A 24,893-nucleotide genomic window follows, 5' to 3' on the forward strand; every position below is an offset into this window, starting at 1 on the left:
CACCACTAGAGCAACCCACTCTTGTCGGATATAAATGATTACTTGGATGTATATTTCAGTAACTTCACAGCATATCCCTAAAACTAGCCAACATTTTTGAAGGACAAACCAAGAACAACTGATTGCAGCAGTAATAGGGTAAGAAAAAATTAATGCTGCAACCAAAACTTGGTGAAACAACAACAACGACGACGACCTAGTAAAGTCCCATAAGTGGGGTCTGAGGAGGGTAGTGTGTACGCAGACCTTACCTCTACCCGAGGGGGTAGAGAGGCTGTTTCAGATAGACCCTCAGTTCGAGAAACACTTGGTGAAAGATATCCATAAAAGAAACAGCATGACAATAAGCGACATAAACTTCAAGTAAAAAAGAGGAGATATCTTTCACCACGTAAAAACAGGAAAACTTCAAGTGCAAAGACATAAACTTTGGATAGTAATTAGAAGGTAACCATTAGCTTAGGATTTAAATAGTGGACAGTAATGGTTCTAGGACAAGTTATTGCCCCAAAATATGAACGGAAACTTAGTTGTAGTACAAACAACATAACTTCAGAACCTTAAGTTCCAGTTTAGTTATCTCTCAGCCACTAATATAGACCTGTGTGGTTCCATTGCTTGCATGCAGACAAAGTTTCCCAGTAAAATTCAGGTCTGAATTCACAATTCTGTCGGGGTTTTCTCCTTCCTGTTAAATTAAGAAGCCAAAGCTGCATTAGCTTTCTTACTTCCCGATAGGGATTACAATGAAAAATTAGTTAAACTTCAACAACAAAGTTACCTCTCCCCAAAGTCCAGATTCCTTTCCTTGGAAGTCCAACATACTCTGGAAAGACTTGATTCTCAATGTCTACCACTTTTGATTCAGATCTATTAATAGTATTGAAAAATGACCATAGGGGTCTTCTCCCCTCATTGGCAGAACGTCTTGCAGCATTCTCGGAGGGGCTGTGCTCAGACACCTGGGACTCTGAACCATCCGAAATGCTTGGACATTGACTTGGTCGACTGGTCACAGCAGCAATCTGAGATACGTCCAACTGGATTGGCTCCATAACAGGTGCGACGTCCCTGCCTGCGGATATTCTTGATATGGAAAGAGATCTCGCTAGATGCTCTGGGAATTGCACCAGAATTCAATATCAAGGGGCTCTATTCTAGGAAGCTCATAATATTGGACGATCAAAATACTCTAACTACTAAGTAATCCATGTGAGCACCTTCTTTAGTGAGGGGAACTCCTGGAGCAAGAATCCTCCTCACAATACAATAACAACAACATACTCAGTATAATCCCACATAGTGGGGTCGGTGGAGGGTAGTGTGTACGCAGACCTTACCCCTACCTTGTGGAGATAGAGGGGCTAATCCTCCTCACAATCTCCCTCCAGTTTTTCATTGAGAAAAGAAACTATTCTAATTGGCGGAAGGTTGGTGGAGAACTAAAATACTTTAAAGTTTCATTGGCACCAAATAAAAATAACATAGGCAAAGAAGTATGTCCTTGAACACATAATGAATCATGATATACTATTTTCGCAAAATGATTTTTACTAAAATTTTCATAGTATAAAAACATTATCAAGATTCAGGAATATGAATAGAAATCACAAAAAAATTAGAGCAAGCTTTCTTAAGAGATGATCACAGAATAAACACACTGTTACTTAGACATGAACAACAATTAACAACTCCTTGGATGCTGACAGGTACAATCCTGACCTCGTCTATCAGCTATAAACCAGTTTCAAACATAAAGTTACAGCTGTTTAGTATGTTGCAATCAATGCAAACGAGAGGGGCCAAAGATTATTGATAAGAAAAGACAACTGAAGCATGCGGAGAGGATCTTGGAAAGCTTAGGAACTGCTGTGTCATTTTAACATAATCCGGAGACACATCACTCCCTCCGAATATGGCGTCAATAACGAACTTTTCGAGCACAGTTGCATGCTTGAGAAAATATTTCACCAATGGAAGAAGAGACTTATTTTCACTAAGTGGTCCATGAAAGTTAATGATCTCGATGGTCTTCAGATGTGGAAATGAGCAGTTAAAATTACATGTTTCAAACTTCCTGCTCTGTTCATCCTCATTTGTGTACCTTGACAGCAGGTTCTGCATGAAAGGAATCCGTTATATTAGCCACTTATTCTCCTTAGAATCTTAGATGGAAGTAGCAAGCCAAGGAGTTGACTGTGGATAGAATTAAAAATGTGATGAATTTTTAAATTCATGGAGCATGTCAAGTGCTTGGAAAATGTTACAAAGTGGTATACAGAAACAACAAAAAAAAAAGTTTTAAAGCTTCATTGAAGTTGATCTTGTATCACCTCGGTGAAGCTGAGTACTATCCCTTGTTAAAAAACTTTTTCCTACAACTACAAAAAAAGCTAGACTATAGAATTGAGTTACTCATAGAATCAATTTAGATAGTAACAACATGAAATTTCTGCCAAAGCAGCACAAGTTGGACTATGTTCTTGAGAAAAATAAATTGAGAGAAAAAAAGAGTTCCGCTAAATGTCTTACACAAAAATGAAACAATAAGCAAGCTGCTGCAGCAGATTTAGCAAAGAGAAACCATCAACTTTCAACATTAAAAAGCAGATTTTGAAATCCATGCAAAGCAGCATTAGTTGAAATTTCCAGAATTTGAACTACCAATTCCCTGGAGCAATTTCATTGAACACATTGAGAAATATTCACCTCGATGGACAAGCATTATTGTAAAATAGTGCAACACTGATCTAAGATCGGTAGTAAAACTAGGCGTGGATGGCAGTTGTGGACAAGGACAATGTTGACCAGGTGGCATGGCGAGAACTCTTTCGGTGATATTATTATTGGCATATGCAGTCCCACTATGCCATGGACAAACTAAATCACTGAAGCATTTGCACTTTCCTATGTGCTTACAAGGTGTCTTGAATATTGTATTAGAAACATTTGGGTGGAAGCTGACTCTTACTTATCGTGAATGTGAGTTGCAAAATCTTCTTGGCATTATGAACCTATTATTGAAGAGATTAAAGAGTTGATTCAGAGTGAAGAAATCAAGGTGACACATTGTCACAGAAAAGCCAATGGTGTGGCTGATTCTTTAGCTGGATACAGTCACCTTTTGGACACAGAGAATACTTCAGCTTTAACTCATTACCAAGAGAAGCTAGAGGGCAGTTAAGGGTTGACAAGTGGCAGCTCCTTTCCTCCAAAATCCGGAAAAAAACCTAAAGCTTACCTCTTTTCCTAAAGTACTTAAGATTAAGGTGGTCTAAATTAAAAAAATCATGATTATTTTCCTAAAGTACTTAAGCTTAAAAATATGTTGATACAAAAATCATTTTCTTCTTCCATCAATAGTTGCTTGATATGGATAACATGAAGTAAGAAAAAAAAGGTCTAACGGAAACTTACTCTTTCTTCATAATCGTACCACCAGTCAATGACCAATGTCTCAAGATCCGATGAACTCTGTAGAAAGCTGCAAACTCCAGGGAAGTCCAACTGTTCTAAGGCTGCATTAAGTTTTAAGAATTTCCGGCTTGATGGTGGAGGATGCCACCCTTTCAACTCCAGAATGGACAGGAACTTATAAACAAAATAGGTAAACCATATTATGTCAAATTAAGAAAATATGACATACTTAACAAATGAAATGCAAACTGTTGAATAATTCATAAAAGCAGCTTGGATTACACGACTGCGTTTTGCCACATCCAATTGCTCATGGTTGGTTTGAAAATTCAAAGATGGACTTTTAAACACTTGGAAAAACCCATTCACATGATTTAAATAGTATGATCAATGTAAATCAATCCAAATTTTACATGTTGTTCTGTCCATTGCAAACTCTTTATTCGGAGCGTTCAGCCAAAATTTTTGTTCAAAGGTCTTGCTTCAATCTGCTGCGAGTGTTCAACCAAATGGCCATGAGAATATAATTCTTTATTACCTATGGAAAAGGGCCAAAACTGCCCCTAACCTATTCGCTTTGGTTTAAAAATACCCCTCATCCACCTATTTTGTTAAAACTGCTCTCACCATTAAAAATCTGGCCCATTTATCCCTAGAAACTAAAGGCCCTGTTTTGATTAAGAAAATTTTTTATTACTTATTATGTGTCAATTTCCTATTGGCTTAAATTAAACCGCACATCCACTAATTAGCCCACCCCATGACCCAAAACATCCATACCCGACCCATGACCCGCTTTTTAAAATGTCCTAACTTCACCTCTCAACTTCTCCTCTTCCATCCCTACCCTCCCACTCCACATTTTCTCTAATCATCCTCCTCCATGACTAAAGCACAATAACTCACCATTGCCGATAGAGGACCACCATCGTTTTCAACTTTCAGATCTTCACCTTTCAACACCCACGGATCTCCCTCTCCCACTCAGATTTTTCGGTCTTAATTTAATTTCTAAATTGATATTTTTTTTGTAAAATCAATTTTCTGAGTGAAATCTGGTATTCTTTGGAATCAAATTGATAGTTCATTTTAAGATTTTATGGTTGAATAAGTTATCTTTCTTCCAATGTTATATTTGTTGTTCCACCATGTAGCTTTTTGGAGTTAATTAAAATCATGTGAGCAAATTAGCTTCACAGTTCGTTGGCGGTGATTTGGTTGGAAAACTGTCGACGGTGATTAAGTTGGGGAAGAAGCATAGGGAAAAGATAGGGTACCAAATAATAAATTAATAAAAACAAAAAATATGAAATTTTGACAAATGAAACCTAAATAACGATTAGAACATGAGTTGGGTATGGAATCAGGTGTTTGAGGGGCTAAAAGGGTTTAACGGATTGGAACGATTAAGATGGGTCGTGGGTGGGTTATTTACGGATCAGATTTAGATTTGGGTTAGAGTGGGATTTTTAATTTTGACCAATAAGCAATTGCCACGTCATAATAAGGGCATGAATGGTCCAGATTTTTAACGGCGAGGGCAATTTTAACAAAATAGGTGGACGAAGGATATTTTTAAACCAAAGCGAATAGGTTAGGGGAAGTTTTGGCCCTTTTCTTAGGTAGTTGCACTGTAAATGGTACTAAAGTGATGATCCAATAGCAAGTAAAAAGTCTCAAAACAAAAAAGATAGTGAAGAGTATGAATAAACCTCGATGCACCAAGGACCCAATTCAAGATTTTCGACATGGGCAACGCTCTGAAGAAGCTCCTTCAAATATCTACACTCCTTATCTAAGTTGCCTTCTACATCATCAAAAGCAAAATTAACCCGAAGGACTGCAGTGACAAGTGAAGCCACATTTCTCTGCCGGATGCGTATCTCACTGCAGTATCCAAAAAGTTTCAAAGTTTGAATATAGGGGGCTAATATTTCGAGCTCAAGGTCATTATTCTCGTTTGCATAATCTTCTATGATCAATTCTCTCAGCTTCACAGAGCTGATTTCCAAATGATGAATTCCCCCAACACCTTCTAGGTTCAAGCGCTCCAAGTTAGGACAACCAGATAATACTTTTTCTATGACACCCTCTGTCAATTCCAGGCACCCAAATGAAAGAGAAACGAGACTACTCCAGTTAACACTACCAGAAGGGTTGAGTTGGCAGTACCATAAAGCCAAATTCCTCACTGAAGTATTTTTATATGCAAATTGAGGAAGCTCATATCTTTGGCGATTCGTATCGATAATTCCAAGTTCAAAACTTTCAACACTGGCAACTTTAATTGCAAAATGTACCCACAAATCAGTATCTTTAGCAAATCGATCCTCGTACCTAAGGCGCCAGACCCTGAATGATCGGATTTCTGGCAATTCCTCCAATAATAAAGCTCTCTATGGATGGAAGTCAGGTAAAAGAGATTTTCATTTTCGCTTTCACAAATGGGGAAGTCAAAATGGAGTGATATTGGGACGGACTTCCAAAGAAACCTCCATCGTCTAGATAATACGCTGCTTCTCACAACTTCTTTATTGTGCCACCCCGGCAACATAGAGAGGATGTGAATTAGAATTGCGTCGGGCAAATTACTGAGTCGGTCTTCTCTAGCCGTGATTTCCATCTGCATTTCCATGAGTCCAACTTTCACTTGAGGGAGCTTGCTGTTTGAATTTGGAGAGCAAATGGAAGTTTAGGGGATGCGCCTGAGGGGTGGAGGGGCGAATTTCGGGTAATTATTGGGCTTTGACCAGTCGGTCCATTGGGTAAGTGGAGTCGGCTAACTGGGTTTGGTTAAAAATTTCATCGTCTAGGTCTGGTTGGACTAAAATTTGAGGATAGCACAATCCGCCAAATTCTTATCGAGCTTTAATTAATATGTTTTATTTTTGCTTTAATTAATATATTTTATTTTTTTATAATTACTAAATAAGACTATTTTTCTTTTGTTATGGTCATATTAACAAAAACAAATCATATCTAAGATATTTTGGTAAAATTACGTAAAAATAGCACGTGCTAGCCAGTTTTCGGATTGGTCATTCAAAAATAGGCAGCGTTTGCAAAGTCATTAAAAAATAGCCACTATTTTGCTGCAACAGAGACCGGTCCAGCATAATATACTAGAGATCGATGCACCTGTGTATGAACTTCCAGCATATTATGCTGGAACTCCAACACACGGAAAGTTCCAGCATAATATATTGGAGATTGGAGCACATATGTATGAACTTCCAGCATATTATGTTGGACCGGTATATTATACTGAAACTTTTAGTATATTATGCTGGAGTTCCAGTATACTTATGCTGGAACTCTAGTATAATATACTGAGTATTTTCCGAATTTTGAACAATGTTTTTGTTCAGATTTATCTTTACATGAAAAGTGGTTAAATTTCGATTACTATTAAAACTGTGGTCTATTTTTGAATGACCATTTGTAAATCTGGTTATTTTAAATTACCCCCTAAAATTACTCATTGATCAATTTGGGCTAGAAATCAACCAAACGTTAATTGGGTTGAGATGGATTGGGTTAAGAGGGGCTGAGTTTAACAAATGGGCGGGTCAATTATCAGTCCAACATTGGACAGATTGGAAGTGTTATTTGGGCTTGGGCCAGATTTGACAGCCCTACGTTTGAGATTAGCAAAACTTCATCATAAAATAATGTAGTCGTAGCTTATTGGCTTGAGATTCTCCATTGACTTCATATGACCACACTAATCGTGGAAAAAATTTTCAATTTTATCCCAACTTTTAACTATGGTTTAAATTACACCTCAATTGGAGTTCGATCAGGGATAAAGGGGGGGAAATCCTAACGAAAAGAGTAATATTAGACCAAAAGTCTAACTAGGAAAGTATCTTTTATTTATTGCCCCTACTCATTAGATCTTGAAGAAAATTTCTTGAACTAAGAATTTTTTCTGGGACTTGTGAACATGAGAATTTTCCAGTATAATATATTATAAAATATTGGTCATTTGTGTCCAGAATGCTCATCTTGAGAACACATTTCAGAGTCTTTAAAAGGGAAATTACAGCAAACGAATAAAACCATACAAGATATTCTGCTAATGTCACTAAAAGCCACTCTAACTTTTACAACAGGCATTGATCATACAAAAGGATTACATGAGGAAAATTACAGCAAAGGAATAAAACCATCAAAAGGAGCGAGTGTCTGTCGTGCTCATGTTAAGGTACCGGGTAACTCGATCTACCAAAGCTTGGGTAATCTCACTTCCCTTTTTCTTTGCCCCATACAAATATCAAGATATGTCTTACACTATTTAACTCCTGCCAGATAAACATTGAAGAGCTAAGATAATAACATAGGCCAACATAAACACGCCCTTGGACACGTAATGAATCTTGAAATACTATTTTCGCAAAATAATTTTTCAACTTAATTTTAATTGTATAAAAAAAAGATGAGGATTCTGCAATAAGAATAGAAATCCCAAAACAATTAGAGAAGGCTCCCTTACATGATGATTAGAGAATAAACATGCTGTTACTTAGACTGAAGAAATATCAACAACTCCTTGGACACTGAAAAGTACAATCCTAACCTTGTTTATCAGCTACATAACCAGTTTCAAACATAAAGTACAACAACAATCCAGTATAATCTCACTAGTAGGGTCTGAGGAGGGTAGTGTGTACGCAAACCTTACCACTACCCTGGGGTAGGGAGGTTGTTTCCGATAGACCCTCGGCATCTCCCGCTCCAACAACTCCCCACCATGCTTTTGGAATGACTCGAACTCACAACCTCTTGGTTGAAAGTGGAGGGTGCTCACCACTAGAGCAACCCACTCGTGTCAGTTTCAGACATAAAGTAACAGCTATTAAGTATATTGCAATCAATACAAACGAGAGGGGCAAAAGATTATCGATAAGAAAAGACAACAGAAGCCTGCGGAGAGGATCTTGGAAAGCTTAGTAACTCCTGTGTCATTTCGAAATGATCCAGCATATCACTCTCTTTGAATATGGCGTCAATGACGAACTTTTCAAGCACAGTTGCATGCTTGAGAAAATATTTTACCAATGGCAGCAGCGACTTATTTTCACTTAGTGGTCCATGAAAGTTAATGATCTCGATGGTCTTCAAATTTGGAAATGAGCAGTTAAAATTACGTGTTTCAAACCTCCTGATCTGTTCATCCTCATTTGTGTACCTTGACAGTAGGTCCTGCATGAAAGAATCCGGTATATTAGCCAGTTATTCTCCTTAGAATCTTAGACGGAAGTAGAATGCCAAGGAGTTGATTGTGGATAGAAAAAAGAGGTGACGAATTTTAAGATTCAAGGAACATGTCAAGTGCTTAGAAAACGTTACAAAGTGGTACACACAAACAACAAAAAATGTTTCAAAGTTTAATTGAAGTTGATCATGTATCTCCTCGGATGAAGGTGAGTAACATCCCTTGTTAAAAATCTTTTTCCTACAACTACAAAAAAGTTGTCTGTAGAATTGACTTACTCGTAGAATCAATTTTGACAGTGACAACATGAAATTTCTGCCAAAGTAACTCAAGCTGGACTATTTTCTTGAGAAAAATAAAATTGAGAGAACAAAAGAATTCCGCTAAATTTCTTACACAAAAAAGGAACAATACGCATGCTGCTGCAGCAGATTTAGCAAAAATAAACCATCAACTTTCAACACTAAAAAGCAGATTCTGAAATCCATGCAAAGCAGCATTCAATTGAAATTTCCAGAATTTGAACTACCAATTCCCTAGAGCAATTTCATTGAACACATTGAGAAATACTCACCTTGATGGACAAGCATTATTGTAACACTGATCTACGATTGGTAAAACTAAACATGGATGGAAGTTACGGCCAAGGAAAATGTGGATGAGGCGGAATAGTGAGGAACTCTGGTGATATTATTATGGCATATGTAGTCCCCCCTGGGCCATGGAACAAACAATACGGCTGAAGCATTTGCACTTTCTTATGGGCTTAAATGCTATCCTGAACATTGTATTAGAAACATTTGGGTGGAAGCTGACTCTCACTTATCGTTTTATGTTGTCTGGAATTGCAAAACCTTCTTGGCACTATGAACCTATTATTGAAGAGATTAAAGACTTTATTCAAAGTGAAAAAGTCAGGGTGACACACTATCACAGAGAAGCAATGGTGTGGCTGATTCTTCAGCTGGGTACAGCCACCTATTAGACGCAGAGAAGAAATATTTCAGCTTTAACTCTACCAAGAGAAGTTGGGGGCACTTAAGGGTTGACAAGTGGAAGCTCCTTTCCTTCAAAATTGGGAAAAAGGCCCAAAACTTACCTCCAATAATCAACAAGAGGAGCCTCCCGGTTAGAACCTTCTGTGAGCTCACATGATACTTGAGAATACTGCTCTCACCTGTTCTCTTTTCTATAGCATGTTCGGCCAAGCTTCTCCGTGCTTTTTTTTCAAAGTTGAGGTGTTGGCCAAGCTTTTGGAAGGAAAAAAAAAGTGCTTTTGAGTAGAAGCAGAAGCATTTTTTGTGAGGCACAAAAAAATAGTTTCTCCCCAAAAGCACTTTTAAGAAAAATAAACTTAGAGTCCCTTGGACCAAGCTGCCAAAAACTACTTATTTTGAAAAGTACTTTTGAAAATTAGCAGTTTGTGTTTGGCCAATTTGTTTGAGAAGTACTTTTTGCAAAATTTAATAAGCAAATTGTGTTTGGCCAATCTTTTCAAAAACTACTTTGGAGTGTCAAATTACTATAAAGGACAATAAAAGTTTGTTTACAATTAGCATTATTTAAAAAGAGAAATTTTAAATTTTTATTATAAAATAATTTAACTAATTTTTTATTTTTATGTACTTAGAATATAAAATATAAAGTAATATGTATTACAGATTTTAATCAATATAAAATATACGTATATAAAAGCAGTAATATTGGTAGGAACATATATGCTTACATGTTACCTGTATGAAAAACACTATCAATTCTTGAGAAAATAACAAACTAGGTAGTATTACATTGTGTCAATTATATTATATGCATGCACGCAAAAAAAGTACAAATAAACTACAAACTGGAGATCCTATAATATTGGTATATTATAAAAGAAAGAATCATATACCTTATGAAGAAAATGCTTGAATTTGGTGATTAGCCTTGTTATTTCAAAGAGTAGTAGGAGACGAAGAAAAGAAGAAACAACAAAAGGGAAAAGAAGAGATATATTTATATTAGAGAGATTATTCCGCAGAGGAATAAGAGAACAAAGAATAAAAACACGGTAAAAATAGAAACAAGAAGAAAAGATGGTAGAGAAAAAAAAAAGTAAAGGTTAAATTAATAAGGGATAATTTAGGAAATATAATTTTATGGTAAAGATATTTTTGTCTTGAAAACATTAATTTTCTGCCTCTGCTACTTGGAAGAAGCTAGAATTTGTAGCTTCTTCCCAAAAGCAGAAAAACTGCTTCTACTGCTGCTCAAAAGTACTTTTCTATTTTTGCCAAACACCTCATATTTCCAAATAAATACTTCTTTTGACAAAAAAGCGCTTTTGGCCTCCCAACAGCTTGGCCAAACATGCTCTTAGAAGCACTTTTTAAAAGCTTGGTCAAACATTAATGGCTGCTGAAAAGTAATTAGCTAAACACAAACTGCTTCTCACCAAAAATACTTTTTTAAAAAGCACTTTCGAAAAAAGTAATTCTCAAAATAAGCTGATTTAAGAAGCTTGGCCAAACAGGCTATTAGTCTTATGGAAACAGTATACAGGGTAGCAAGTCTCCACAAGCCAGACGTTATTCTTGTAAAGCTCATTAAGTACGTAGGCTAGCTATGTTTCACACTGCAAATAGGAGTCTTCCTAATCAGAAATTCTTTTTGCTTACTCCTTAGAGGCTTATCTCCTACACTATTGTCAAAGATTAAACCTCCTCAATCTTCGCCTTACTTGAGGATTAAACCGGTTCAAGTCTTACCTTTTTTGAAGAGGTAAGGCAGTCAATCCCCCTCTTTGTAACCTTTTATCATTATCTATAAAATATATCACTAAGGTGGTCTAACTTAAGAAACTATGATTATTTTCATAAAATACTTAAAATTAGAAATATGTTGGAATAAGTATTGTTTTCTTCTGCCATCAATAGTTGTTTGATATGGATAACATGAAGTAACAAAAATAAAGGTCTAACGGAAACTTACTCTTTCTTCATCATTGTATCTCCAGTCAATGACCAATGCCTCAAGATCCAATGAACACGGGAGAAAGCTGCAAAGTCCAGGTAAGTCCAACTGTTGTAAGGCTGGAAGTTCTAAGAATTTCCAGTTTGATGGTGGAGGCTGCCACCCTTTCAACTCCAGTACGGACAGGAACTTATAAACAAAATATACATAAACCGCAGTATGTCAAAACAAGGAAATATGACATACTTAATAAATGAAATGCAAATTGTTGAATAATTCATAAAACAGCTTGGACTAGATGACTGCGTTTTGCCACATCTTAGTGTTCATGATAGGTTTGAAAATTCAAAGATGGACTTCTAAACACTTGGAAAACCCCATTCACATGATTTAAAGAGTATGATCAATGTAAATCAATCCAAATTTTACTTCTTGTTCTGTCCATTGCAAAACTCTTTATTCTCAGTGCTCATCAGCCAAATTTTGTTGGAAAGGTCTTAATTCAACGTGCTGCCACTGTCCAGCCATATTGGCCATGAGAATGTAATTCTTTAGTACGTACCAACTTAATTATCAGATTATCCTAAGTAGCGGAACTGTTAATGTTACTAAAGTGATGATTCAATAGCAAGTAAGAAATCCCAAAACAAAAAAGATAGAGAAGAGTATGAATAAACCTCGATGCACCATGGACCCAATTCAAGATTCTCGACATGGGCAATACCGTGAAGAAGTTCCTTCAAATAGCTACCCTCCTTCTCCAAGTCGTGATTCCCAAAATCAAAAATTAAATGAAGGGCTGCAGTGACAAGTGAAGCCACATTTCTCTGTCGGATACATATGTTAATGCAATACCCAGAAAGTTGCAAATTTTGAATATACGGAGCTAATATTTCGAGCCAAAGGTCAGGATTCTCACTTAGGTAATTGCGTATGGTCAATTTTGTCAGCTTCACAGAGCTGATTTCCAAACGATGAATGCCCGAAACACTATCCAGTTCCAAGCATTCCAAGTTAGGGCAACCAGATAATACCTTTTCCATTACACCATCAGTCAAAGGCAAAGACCCAAGTGAAAGAGAAACGAGATTACTCCAATTAACACTACCAGTAGGGTTGAGTTGGCAGTACCATAAAGCCAAATAACTCAACGATGCATTTTTATATGCAAATTGAGGGAACTCATATCTTTGGTGATTTGTATCGATAATTCCAAGTGCAAAACTTTCAACATTAGCAACTTTAATTGCAAAATGTACCCATAAATCAATATCTTTAGCAAAACGATCCTCGTACCTAAGGCGCCAGACCCTGAATTTCTGTATTTTCTCGCAATTCCTCCAATAATAAAGCTCTCTATGAATGGAAGCCAGGTAAAGGAGATTGTCATTTTCGCTTTCACGAATGGGGAAGTCGAAATCGAGTGATATTGGGACGGACTTCCAAAGAAATCTCCACCGTCTAGATAATACGCTGCTTCTCACAACTTCTTTATTGTGCCACCTCGGCAACATAGAGAGGATGTGAATTAGAATTTCATCGGGCAAATTACTAAGTCGGTCTTCTCTAGCCGTGATTTTTCTCTGCATTTCCATGGAGCTTTGTTTGAATTCGGAGAGCAAAGGGTTTTCTTTTTCCGCGTAAGAGCAAAGGGTCTGTCACCGATTTCGGGGTGCGCAAGGGGTTGGGGGCGCATTTCGGGTAATTGGGCTTTGACCAGTCACCCGATTGGACAAGGATGCTATTTAAATATTAGCCAATATTATTTTGTCCTAAAATTTATATTATATTAAAAGAAGAGTGGTGAAGCATGTGGTTAAGCCAAGTGGCAAGCTAAAATGAAGTCACTTGGCAATTTTAAGACAATATTAATTATTAAAAATTATAAATAGAAATATAACTAATGGAAGTAATTTAATGAATCTTATACATAATCTAAATAGATCTTATACAAATCTAATTTATATATCTATATTTATATGTATATTTGTATCTATATGTATATCAATATTTATATCTATATATTGATTCATTCATAGATTTTCTTCTATATTAGCTAGAATATGGAAGTGAAAAATTAATTAAACATTAAAAACTATAATAGAAAAAAATAAAAAAAAATACAGAAATACGTAAATTGAGATAATCTATGACTATTTATATTTTGGACTATGTTAAATATAAAATAAAATTAAAATTTATTTATGATATTAAAAATTTATTGAGTATAATAATTAAATAAATTCAAGCAACAAAATAAGATCTTACTCAATCTATCTATATTATATTAAAAGGAGAGTAATGAAGAATGAGGTTATGCCAAGTGGCGTATTGAGAAAAAGCCACTTGGCACTTTTATGAAATCTATTTGTTGGATTCTATTTGTATAACATTGAAAAAAATATTATTTGATATTCTTTTGTATCTAATTATTAATTGGATAAAAAATCTGTTGGGAAAGAAAGATGAAATCGAGCTATCCGTGAACATATATCACCATATCTATATTATATTATATATAAGTTCATGGTTTCCGGCAAAAAATTATTATTTGATGTTCTTTTGTATCTAATTAATAATTAAATATTTTTTGGTGGGAATGAAACATGAAATAGAGTTGTCCGTGAACATATATAACCATATTTGGAGTAATATTACATATAACAAATATTCTGTTGAAATATGAAATTAATGCTTTGAGTTAATATGGGTAAGAGAAAAAGGTATGAAATATTCTGCTGACATAAAAATGGAAAGAAAAAATTCTTTTCAAAAAACTTGTTATGGACCAAAGTCCAAAAATAAGTAAAAGAAAAAGATCATTGTGATATGACAACATATGATTACTCACACTTGCCATACAAAATTACAGGATCATCGACTTATAATACTATTAAGGATTTCTTTTATGGTAGGCATCCTTTTTCGAGAAAGATCAATTAAAATTTTATTTTGTATCTTACACATTAATTTTAAGTTGAAATAATAACTCTATATTTAGTACAAACTTTGTATCTGACCTTATTTGCGAACAATATACATTAATATATGTATCATATACATTACTATAAGTATCTTTAATTAAATTTTGTGTATAAATTCAGTTATGGTACATATTCTTTTTTTAAAAAGAATTGATTAAATAAATGTTTTGTCTTACATTTTATATTATACTAAAGAAAATAGACTGAAAAATTTAAGAAAGAATTACATAAACTAAAATGTTCTCTTTTTTATTACCAAAGTAGAATCTTCTGGTCGTACAAAAAAAAAGACGTAAACAGACTAATATATTGTAATTACAGATATCTTTAATTAAATTTTATGTATAATTCAGTTATGGTAGGTATTCTTTTTTTTTTTTTTTTGAGAAAGAATCAATACAATTTCGTTTTGTATCTTACACATTAATTTTAAGTTGAAATAATAATTCTATATTTAGTACAAGCTTTGTATCTGACCTTATTTACGAACAATATACATTATTATAGATATCTTTAATTAAATTTTGTGTATAATTCAGTTATTGTATGTATTCTTTTTTAAGAAAGAAATAATTAAATAAATATTTTTATATACATCTATATTATATTAAAGGAAATAATATTGAAAAATGAACAAGAGGACAAAGGAAAAAAGACAAGAAAAATTAAGGCTTGGTGATTAACAAATTATAATTAACCACAAAAAAAACGTTGAAAATTAAAATAAGCCAAAAGCTAAAAAATGAAGATCCGTATCATTTTTTGCGCACTCACTCATACAAATTGATTTACACATACCTTTTTAAATATTAGAATTTCATATACTTAAAAATTGATTTACTAGATTGTCTTCCCTTAGAAATCTTTATTTAAATAACTTTTGCTTAGGTTTGGCTTCTTTACATTACTTAGGGTTTAGCTTCCACACAAACTTTTACAAATTATAGCTCCAAACTATAATTATATCAGCGAAATATTAATGTCCAAAATGAGTTGGAATTTAAAGGGTCGTGTTGTTAGATTATGGCACATTCCAGACCGCGAGAAACCAAAAATTCTAATTTAATTGAATTAATTATTCAAGATGAAAAGGTGCATACTCTTTTACATGTTATTTTTTTCGAGTTGTGATGTATTTTCTTCAACTTATGCACCTTACTAACTTAAATTTCTTTTCAATTTTTTTATTTTAGGGAGATCGAATTCATGCAACTATTGGGATTTTCGTACTTTCAATACAAGCATTAGGAAATGTAAGGTGTCTTACGCATAATTAGGTTTTCAATTTTCCAAAATGTTAGTGACAGGGGTTTACCAGAAATTCTTGAGTTTTTACCCATGTCTTTTTGTAGTGATAAACCTCAATACAGAGGACAACTTCTGAAAAATGCACTGCAATATGTCATGAGCATTTGCTACAAAAATGTTCCCTTAGGCACGTGCTACATATCAAGCAAATTGTATAGCATCATTATTTTTTGTGGAACATTCATATCAAACAAATTGTATAGTATCATTATTTTTATGGAACATTTATTAGGAGATGAAATAAAAGTTTTACTAGAGTCTTAAAATATTTTTAATGTTTGGTAAAGATGGTATTAACACTAACATATTAAACTTTATGGTGTAGGTCATTCTTTTTAATTATTCGCGCATCGCGCGGGTACTAATACTAGTTTTAAACTAAAAATCTTAACTTCAGGACAATTCAAGATACTTTTGTCCCGAAAAATTAAACTAAAAAATTAAAATTTAGGATGCACCGACTAATTCTGAAATAACAACCCTTTAGAATGGCTACCTGGTATCATTTCTACTTGGTTTAGGGGTAAGTGGGGTAATTGGACTTTGGCTCAACAATTTTTGCGTTGATTTACAAGAATGACCTTGGAAATGGATATTTTTCAACTTCGTTTGTCCTATGAGCATAACTTCAAGTTTAATAAGTGATATTTTTCACTGTCTCTATGGATAACGCTTTTGACTTTTGGTCTTAAAAGTTTGCTCACGAGGCAACCAGGTGGCAAAAAAGTAAGACCATCTATTTTTTAGGACATTTGATGTAATTTGAGTGACCGAGAGATAAGGCCCGTTCCTTCTAATCTTTATTTTTGGAAGATATGCAAAAATAGGATATTTACATACCATTATTTTAAGAAATTTATGCAAAATAGTTCGAGCATAACTTTTCTTGCTAGATTGGCAAGATTTACCCTATTTGCAAGTTATGACGGACGGAAGTTGTATAAGAAACTGAAAATTTTTATGACCAAATTTTGTCTAAATTCACACATGATTGCAAACTTTAGACTACATTATATAGTTATCGTCAAGGATGAATTCACACAAGTTCAATTGAGAACTTTAGACATGGTATTGCAGTCCTGTTAATTTTTTGCAATTATCAAGATATGATGTTGTTTAACTTATCGAAGATATGACCCCGAAAAGAATGTGTGGAGGTCGAGAATTAGGGCAGAAGATTAATAGGTAGTTGTGCGTCTCTCTTGTCCTGACCAATAATATTAGTGTTAGTCTTGTATTTCTTTTTCAAAATTCTATTATTATTTGTTGGTTCTTTCGCTTTGGTTATTTTGTTATCTTGCTGACGTTACTATTTCTTGTTACTGCTTTCCTTTGTCATCTTTTCTTAAGCCGAGAGTCTATTAAAAATAGTTTCTCCATCTTCAAGACAGGGGTGACGTCTGCCCCACTTGTGAGATTACACAAAATTTCTTGTTATTGTTGGCGTCGTTATTTTTGTAATAAAGGAATGGACAATATATAAGGCCAATTGTATTCAAATTCAACCCCTTGTTTGAGTTGCTTGCAGCATGGTAGGTTCAAGTAGCCAATTAATTGGACTAGCAAGAATTTTTCTTATTCTAATTAGTGTTTTTTTTCTATCAAAATTTAGATCACAAATTTTAAATTTTATTTTGTTTTAAAAATTTCTTGACCAATCAAAGAATGCCACATTGAGTATCTCACTTTGCACACAAGAGAGATTGTATTGGTATTATAGCAAACAATATAATGGTCCTCCATATGAACTTTAACGTCAAAAAAAGATCTTTCAGGAGTTAATTTATGAAGAAGAATGCACCTCAGAAAACACCCGAAGACATTTATAATAAATAAAATGACTCAATAAATATTTTGGGGAACTAAAGCATAGTTGTTAATTTAGAGGGAAATATAGAATTTGAAGTTTATGAATTCTTACAGCAATCTCATATCAATATATAATAATAGCAATTGATTCACAACTACTAGATTCTCATAAACCCCATAAATTACGAGCTAGATCTGCCTCTAGTTGTTATTATTATTTTTCTTTGTTATTCTATTTTTTAATTATAAATATTACATACATATAAGAGCGGGGAGGAGAAATGGAAAACGGAATTACAAGGTGAATTCAAACTATTACTTACAAGATAAGTAACAACTAGTTGTTTGACCAAAAAGTATAAACTTTTGGTTAAACTATTATTTTTATGTAATAAAGGGCTAAACTTAGTTAATAATAATATCTCTAGATATAGATCTTAAAAACACGGATAATGTAAGACAGAGTCAATGAGAGATTGAAAATAACATGCACTTAATATTCTAAAAGGTATGAACAATAATGGAGGAGTAACTAGCAATAAATGACATTTAAGTAAATAAGGAGAGTGATTCACCCAATAATGAATGAGGTAGATGATTGTTCCTCCTAACAATGTGAGTGACAGACAACTCTTAAAATATTCGAACTATTCTTCCGATGAAAAAGTATGGAATAATGTGAGTAAGAATATTGATGAAAAGGTAAAGTTTGTATCTTTGCTAGAGAGAATCTTCTCTAAAAGGTGTTCTTATCAAGTGAATATTACATTCCCTATCCCATTATCTTTTTTTCTATTTATACGAGACATGTCTCTAACAAACTTTAATAGTACAAGTGCAGAGAATATCGATAGAATATTCTCTTTAATATCCTATTTCAAACACTAGCCATTACTGTTCTTTACAGGATGCTCGACCTCGATCATGGTGACATCTCGGCCATAAACCTGGTTGCTTTTTGGTCGACCTCGACCAACTCTTTCTTTAATGTCATATTACGCTAAATGTCCTTAGGGCAGATTTTGGCCTATATAGTTAGTCCATCTACTTATTAAGGCCGACCCCAAATGGCCTTGATGAGCGGACTTTGTTTATCATGGTTGGTAAGATTGGGCAAGCAAGCCGAGTAGTGGCGTTTCAGACGAGATGACAGCATGACCTTTCGTGAGTCGCAACCTTTAAGGTCGTATTCATAATGACGTCATGACATCATGCGTCATTATACATTTTCCCGATGTTTTGCATCGTTTCTCGTGCCTCTACCTTTTCGATACATGCGCTGGGTAATGATGGCCTAATTTCTCAATCCTGATGCTTGGACTCTTATAAATAAGGATACGAGACCATTCGTTTGTATTTTGCATATTCTTAATATCAAATCTTTGTGTCATCTTCTTTATTCTTCATATTGAATCATTGTCTTCTCTTTGCTTCATTATTGTGTATCTACTCCCCTGATTCCGGTGATTCCAGCTGCTTACAACCATTCTGCACTTAAAACATCCTCTCTAAAAAATATGGCTAACGTATCCTCTTATTCTGGCATGGAAACTGACCCTATCCCTTTGGCGGTGTGTATGCCTCCTTATGATGATAATGTTTCTGTTGTCGTTGAAGACGAGAATTTTCCTACGGTAGAGGAAATAATCCCTCATAGTGAAAAAGTTAGGTCCGACTTTTTGAAGGTGCATGAGGACGGCCCTTAGTCTCGGAGTCAGCGATGAAATATGTCGATCTCGCTAAGCTTAGGGCAAAGTTCAAAATTCCTAACCACATCAATTTGATCCCAGCAGAGCGTGATGTGGTACAAATACACCGCTCCAGGTATTGCGGGTCCTATGCGTACACTTTCTACGTTGGCTATTCCTTTCCTCTTCTACCATTGGCAGAGAAATTTTGTTGTTATTACGACATTTGCCCGACCCAACTCTCTCCATACATCTACAAGCTTATCCATATGTTTACGAAATATGCGGAGTTGACCGGTGTCGGGGTCTCACTCCTCTATTCGATGCATTTCTTCGCCCCTAGTTTATATAGGGGACGATGTTGCACCTTCGCCAATGAGGAAGTAAATATCTGGTGGTGAAGAATGGACGACAAGGAAAATCGTTACTTCTGGCTCAACTATTTTTCGTCAAAACCGTAGACATGGTGGCCAGCGCGAGCGGATTCCATGAGACTTGGAATTACGCCCGTAAGTATCTCTTTTGTTTCAAGCATTTGTTTCGCCTGTTTTAGTCGTAGTTTGACGTTCTGTCCCTTCTTCGTGCAGCCGAGACTGCGCCCCCCTCCTTTGGTCGGGGACACTCATTACTTGGTCAGCCAGGTTTTTCCTCACACATTGAGGATTCGTGAATGGTCGACCTTTCTTAAGAGGTTCGAGCCTGCGTCTTCCGTGACCAATGAGTTCATCTATTTTTATCTATACTATTTTGACCTCATGAATGCTTACTCTTTATAGTTTTGTATCGGATGTGACAATTTTTTAATCTTTCTTTTTCATCTTGAGGATCTTCGAGGAGACCGAGGGCTCCTCCTTCTGTATTTCGTAAGAGGAAGGTTGCTTCTTCTTCGGAATTTGTTCCCATTGTGCCTACAACTAGGCCTGCCAGGTTGTCTGCTTCTATTCCTTTTCCTCCTGCGGCTAGGTCTGCTCGGTCATTGACTACATCTGCAACATAACTCCCGACTTCCCCTTTGCATCATCTAGTAGATGAATAAGAGGAGCCATCGTCGAACGACAGAGGTTTGGTTTCCCACAAAAAGAGATCGGTGGGCGCGAATGATAGGGCCATCTATCCCGTGGATTCCGTAAGGGGTGATCCTGAAATGAAGACCGTAGTGCTTGAAGATGACGTTGAGTTGTCATTTGAGATCCCGCCATCAACTGAGGCTGCATAGGGCGTATCCTTTCTCGATGCCGAGACTGGAGTTAGAGGTCCATCTATGGGAGTTTTGGGTCCTCTACAGCGAGATAAGCCATCGTCCTCGTGACCGGCTGATGTTCCTTCTTCGCCAGCCGATGGAAGAGGTAAGGGTGTCCCCGAGGATGGTTATGAAATGGGCTCCAACCTTGATGCCGACGAGGTGAGGATGATGGGGAAAGGGTTTACTCGGCTTGAAGTGAGATTGGAGGGGTCCACACGGGCCATTGCGATCTCATGGATCGAGATTTACTAGTGAATATGGAGAAAATAGTTCCTTCCCTGGGTCTCCTCTGCTCCGCGTGGAGGGTAAAATTGTAACACTCCAGACTTTAGACCAAGTCTCACATCGGCAAAATACAAGAGGGATGTTGGGTATATAAGTTAACAAGCCTTAGACCCTAATGACGCATTTTAAACCCGTGAGGGCCTAGGCCTAGAGCAAACAATATCACTAGCGGGCTAGACTATTACAGATGGTATCAGAGCCACTCTTGTGTCAGCCATGCCGATGGTGGGTCAGAGTTTAACTGAGTTTAGGCAAATCCCGATTAGGCACGGCAAACCTCAGTGTTGAGTCTAGGCGAATCCCATGCGGTGGGGCAAACCTTAGCAAGGACGCACGTCCATAAGAGGGGGTGTATATAACACCCCAGACTTTAGACCGAGTCCCACATCGACAAAACACAAGAGGGATGCTGGGTATATAAGTTAACAAGCCTTAGCCCCTAGTGACGCATTTTAAACCCGTGAGGGCCTAAGCCTAAAGCGGACAATATCACTAGCGGGCCGAGTTGTTACAAAAACTCTTGAAAAACTGGACATTGTTACCCTATAAAGGAGTATAGTCGGCCTCTCCCTCGGGGTAAGCTTTTCGACTTTTATTTCTCAAGTTCAATGCTTTGTTCTTCGTTCTTACTTTTTGTTCTCCTCTTTTTTCTCTTTTTTTAGACTGTGGTTTTGGAAATTGAGAGCGCCCGACTAGAGGAGAGGCATAAGGATATTTTCAAAATATGGAGCGAAAAAATATCGTGAGTACCGTAACAAGCACCGCGAGATCTGCAGACGGTTCAGTACGAGCGACACTTTCCAGGCTCTCCAAGGTGAACTGAAAGAGAAGGATGACGAGTTGGGAAGAGTCATCGGAAAATGTAGCGTTCTTGAGGGGCGTTAAGGGATAAAGAAGAAGAACTTGAGGTGATTAAGGGGGTCGAGGTCCAATGTGACGATCTTCAAGCACAAGTTATCTCATTGAGTGCCGAGATCGAGGAGTGTTAAATTAAAGGGGACGCTCTAAGTGGAGAGGTCGCTGAGAAGGCAACGGATTTAGAGAAGGCGGAGTTGGTCCGATTGGGGGCTGCAAGGAAAGCGAAGGCTTTGGAGATCATGATCTGCATCCTTCGTTCTGAGCGGGAGAGTGATTTGGAGACGGCCAGGCTCAGAGAGGAGTGACTTGATGAACGGATAGGGGAGCTGGAAAATGAGGCTTCAGGCCTTTGTGATCGAATTTCTGTTCTCAAGGCCGAGAAGGCACTGTTATTGGCTCAGCCGTATTCTTCCTGTACTTCTGCTTTTCTTGATGTTCTGCAGGATTTTTATGAGAAATGGATTCACACTGAGGCCCAGGTGTCGCACCTCCTTTTCCGCGCCCGCGAGGGTGCGTAGGGAGTTTTTTCCAATTAAAGGACAGTCGAAACGGGATTTATTTCTTTATTTCAGAGTCGCCACTTGGGAGATTTAGGGTGTCCCAAGTCACCTATTTTAATCCCGAATCGAGGAAAAGAATATGACTCTGTCTATTTAACAGTCTGTGCACCAGAAATCCGGATAAGGAATTCTGTTAACCCGGGAGAAGGTGTTAGGCATTCCCGAGTTCCGTGGTTCTAGCACGGTCGCTCAACTGTTATATTCGGCTTGATTATTTTGATTTGTTAAATACATTTTTATTGCATGATTTTATTGTTACCGCTTCTATTTAGATTTAAAGACCCTTCTTTGAATCGAATCACGCGTACGTATATTCGTGTTATAAATTATATTTTTTAAAACATGCGGAGTTGTGTCACGCGCACGTGTACACGTGTACACAATAATATAGATAATATTTTTATTAAAATAATCATTTTCGAAATTATGCTTTAAATAAAATCAAGAACATTCGCCCTTTGGTATAATTAAGTAGTGAACATCACATCTCGGGTTTTTATGAAATTAATAATGATATTCTCCGAGAAATCTCTTTTTAGTAAAAATTTGCTCGAAGTTGCGCGAACGCATAATCCGAATCGCCTTTAGAAGTATAATCAAGTCACGCGAACGCATCCTTAATTATGCAAATATTCTTGACAGTAATATAAATTCTCTACAAATGTTTATTGCATCCATCTATTTTTAAATGTAAGAGTCATGAGAAATCACTATTTGAGATGCCTCTAAATTCCTTGAAAAGAATTCACAATTCATTAAGTGTTGACCGCAAATTATATTTTTTACGTGTGAATTATATTCCTCAAAAACCATGAGTTTAAAGAGTAAAATAAAAATAAAATAAAAATAAACAACGTGTGATTAATACTACCATTTTTATGGTAAATACAATATTTATCTACCCAAAAAGCGAATTGCGTATAAAACTTAGGAAAACAATTGATTTAATAAATGAAGTAATATTTTTTGAAGAATTTTCATTGTTATATTTGGAGCAAACGCTATTTACACATTTTTTGACTTAAAAAGTTACAATCTATAAATCTCATCCTTCTTTTACACCACTTGTTTTTAGTCCGAGGTTATAATTGTTTGGTTAATTTTGCTTACGAAGATTGGGTTTGAGATAAATAAACCAATTCTTATATTCTGCCTATGCGAATATTTGCAAACACTAACTCTATATTTTGTAAAAAATCATTGACATTATTTCATATATTAAAAGAAATGAGTTGATCGCGTTCCTAAAATAACTAAGCCATTTGTTATTAAGAAAGAGAACTAATCTACCAATTGATTTAATACTATATTAACCAACTAAAACAAAACTGAAACTTAAACTAATAAAATTTAAATGAGTAGAAAACATCCTTATAATCAAACTTCATTTACTTGCCATGTTGAAGCTTTTCATGACATGAATTTTCAGATATGTACCTGATATTGGAAGCAAAAGAAAATGATGATGAGAATCAGCAGCAATAATAACAGTACAATAGCAACAACTGCCCAGCAACAGTAACAACCCAGTAACAGACCGGTGGAGTAGTAATCCCAAAAACAAAAGCTTTAAGCTTTAAATGAAACAACAACCATTAATACTAATTTCAAACAAAGAAAGAAAGCAGTAGATTTTTTTTTAGTTTTATTTTTTATTTTGAAAGCTTAAATATTTTTCGGAATTTTTCTCTCTATCTGTGTATGTATTTTTTTCGTATCTCTCTCCCTATTTCTCTCTCTGTATTTCTTGTTATTCTCGTATCTCTCTCTGTTGTCTTGTGTTCAAGACTTCTTCTTATAACCCATCCCATAAACCTTTCAATTAATTAAAATCCATACTTTTTCTCTACCCAACCCATTATCTTTCCACTCATCCCCATTACATTAAATAAACATATCACACCACCCCATTATATTTTGTCCCCCATGCTTCATTTAAAATAATGCAAGATTCCCCTTTAAATTAAATCTTGTCCCCCCTTTATATTAAATAATCATATCACAACCCACCCCATTTCATTTTGTCCCCCATGCTTCAAATAAACAATTTCAAAATGTACAATTCCTAAACTACCCCCTCCGACCTTACTGAAATTACCAAACTACCCCTGAACGTACTACAAATTTACCAAACTACCCATCAACTATAACACATCAATTAATCAAACTTAACCAAAATATAGACAATATGATCAATTTCTAACAATGTTCAAACAACAATATGAACACGGATGAACATCATAACAACAATATCACATGAACACGATTTTAACAACATTTCAACAACAAATCACATGAACACAAATTGAACAACAAAGAACAACTAAAATTTGATTGAACAATATTTTAGCAACAAACAATCCTATTTTCGGATTCAACAACTACAACAAACAAGTATATTTAGATTTCTAACTTCAATCATATTGAACTTAAAATCAATTCTAACAACATTACAACCAACAATTCCTATATTAAACTTTATGAGACAAATTCAAGAAATAATCACAAATGGTAAACAAGAAATCAAGCTATACAAATTTCGGATTCAAGAACAAACAAACATAATATGAA

At 35.5% G+C, this 24,893-nt stretch overlaps 2 protein-coding genes across 3 annotated transcripts; both read right to left on the reverse strand.

Annotated features, from left to right (window-relative positions):
• Positions 1-428: 428 nt before the first annotated feature.
• LOC104231705 (F-box/LRR-repeat protein At3g03360-like) lies at positions 429-5,915 on the reverse strand. Its single transcript, XM_009784755.2, has 5 exons — positions 5,910-5,915; positions 5,130-5,813; positions 3,418-3,591; positions 782-2,118; positions 429-688 (listed from the first exon to the last, which is right to left on the reverse strand). Exons 1-4 carry the CDS (start codon positions 5,913-5,915, stop codon positions 1,810-1,812), a joined length of 1,173 nt encoding a protein of 390 aa, XP_009783057.1. The 3' UTR covers positions 429-688; positions 782-1,809.
• Positions 5,916-7,919: 2,004 nt separating this feature from the next.
• On the reverse strand, positions 7,920-13,292 carry LOC104231703 (F-box protein At5g03100-like). Of its 2 annotated transcripts, XM_070165303.1 has the most exons (4): positions 12,265-13,292; positions 11,606-11,776; positions 9,735-9,885; positions 8,543-9,613 (listed from the first exon to the last, which is right to left on the reverse strand). In XM_070165303.1, exons 1-4 carry the CDS (start codon positions 13,180-13,182, stop codon positions 9,426-9,428), a joined length of 1,428 nt encoding a protein of 475 aa, XP_070021404.1. In that variant the 5' UTR covers positions 13,183-13,292; the 3' UTR covers positions 8,543-9,425. The 2 variants fall into 2 exon arrangements, with proteins under 2 accessions (XP_009783055.1, XP_070021404.1); XM_009784753.2 differs by lacking the exon at positions 9,735-9,885 and having other exon boundaries at positions 7,920-8,622.
• Between the last annotated feature and the right edge of the window lie 11,601 nt (positions 13,293-24,893).

The sequence above is a fragment of the Nicotiana sylvestris genome, chromosome 12 (genome assembly GCF_000393655.2).
Source record: "Nicotiana sylvestris chromosome 12, ASM39365v2, whole genome shotgun sequence".
Taxonomy (NCBI): domain Eukaryota; kingdom Viridiplantae; phylum Streptophyta; class Magnoliopsida; order Solanales; family Solanaceae; genus Nicotiana; species Nicotiana sylvestris.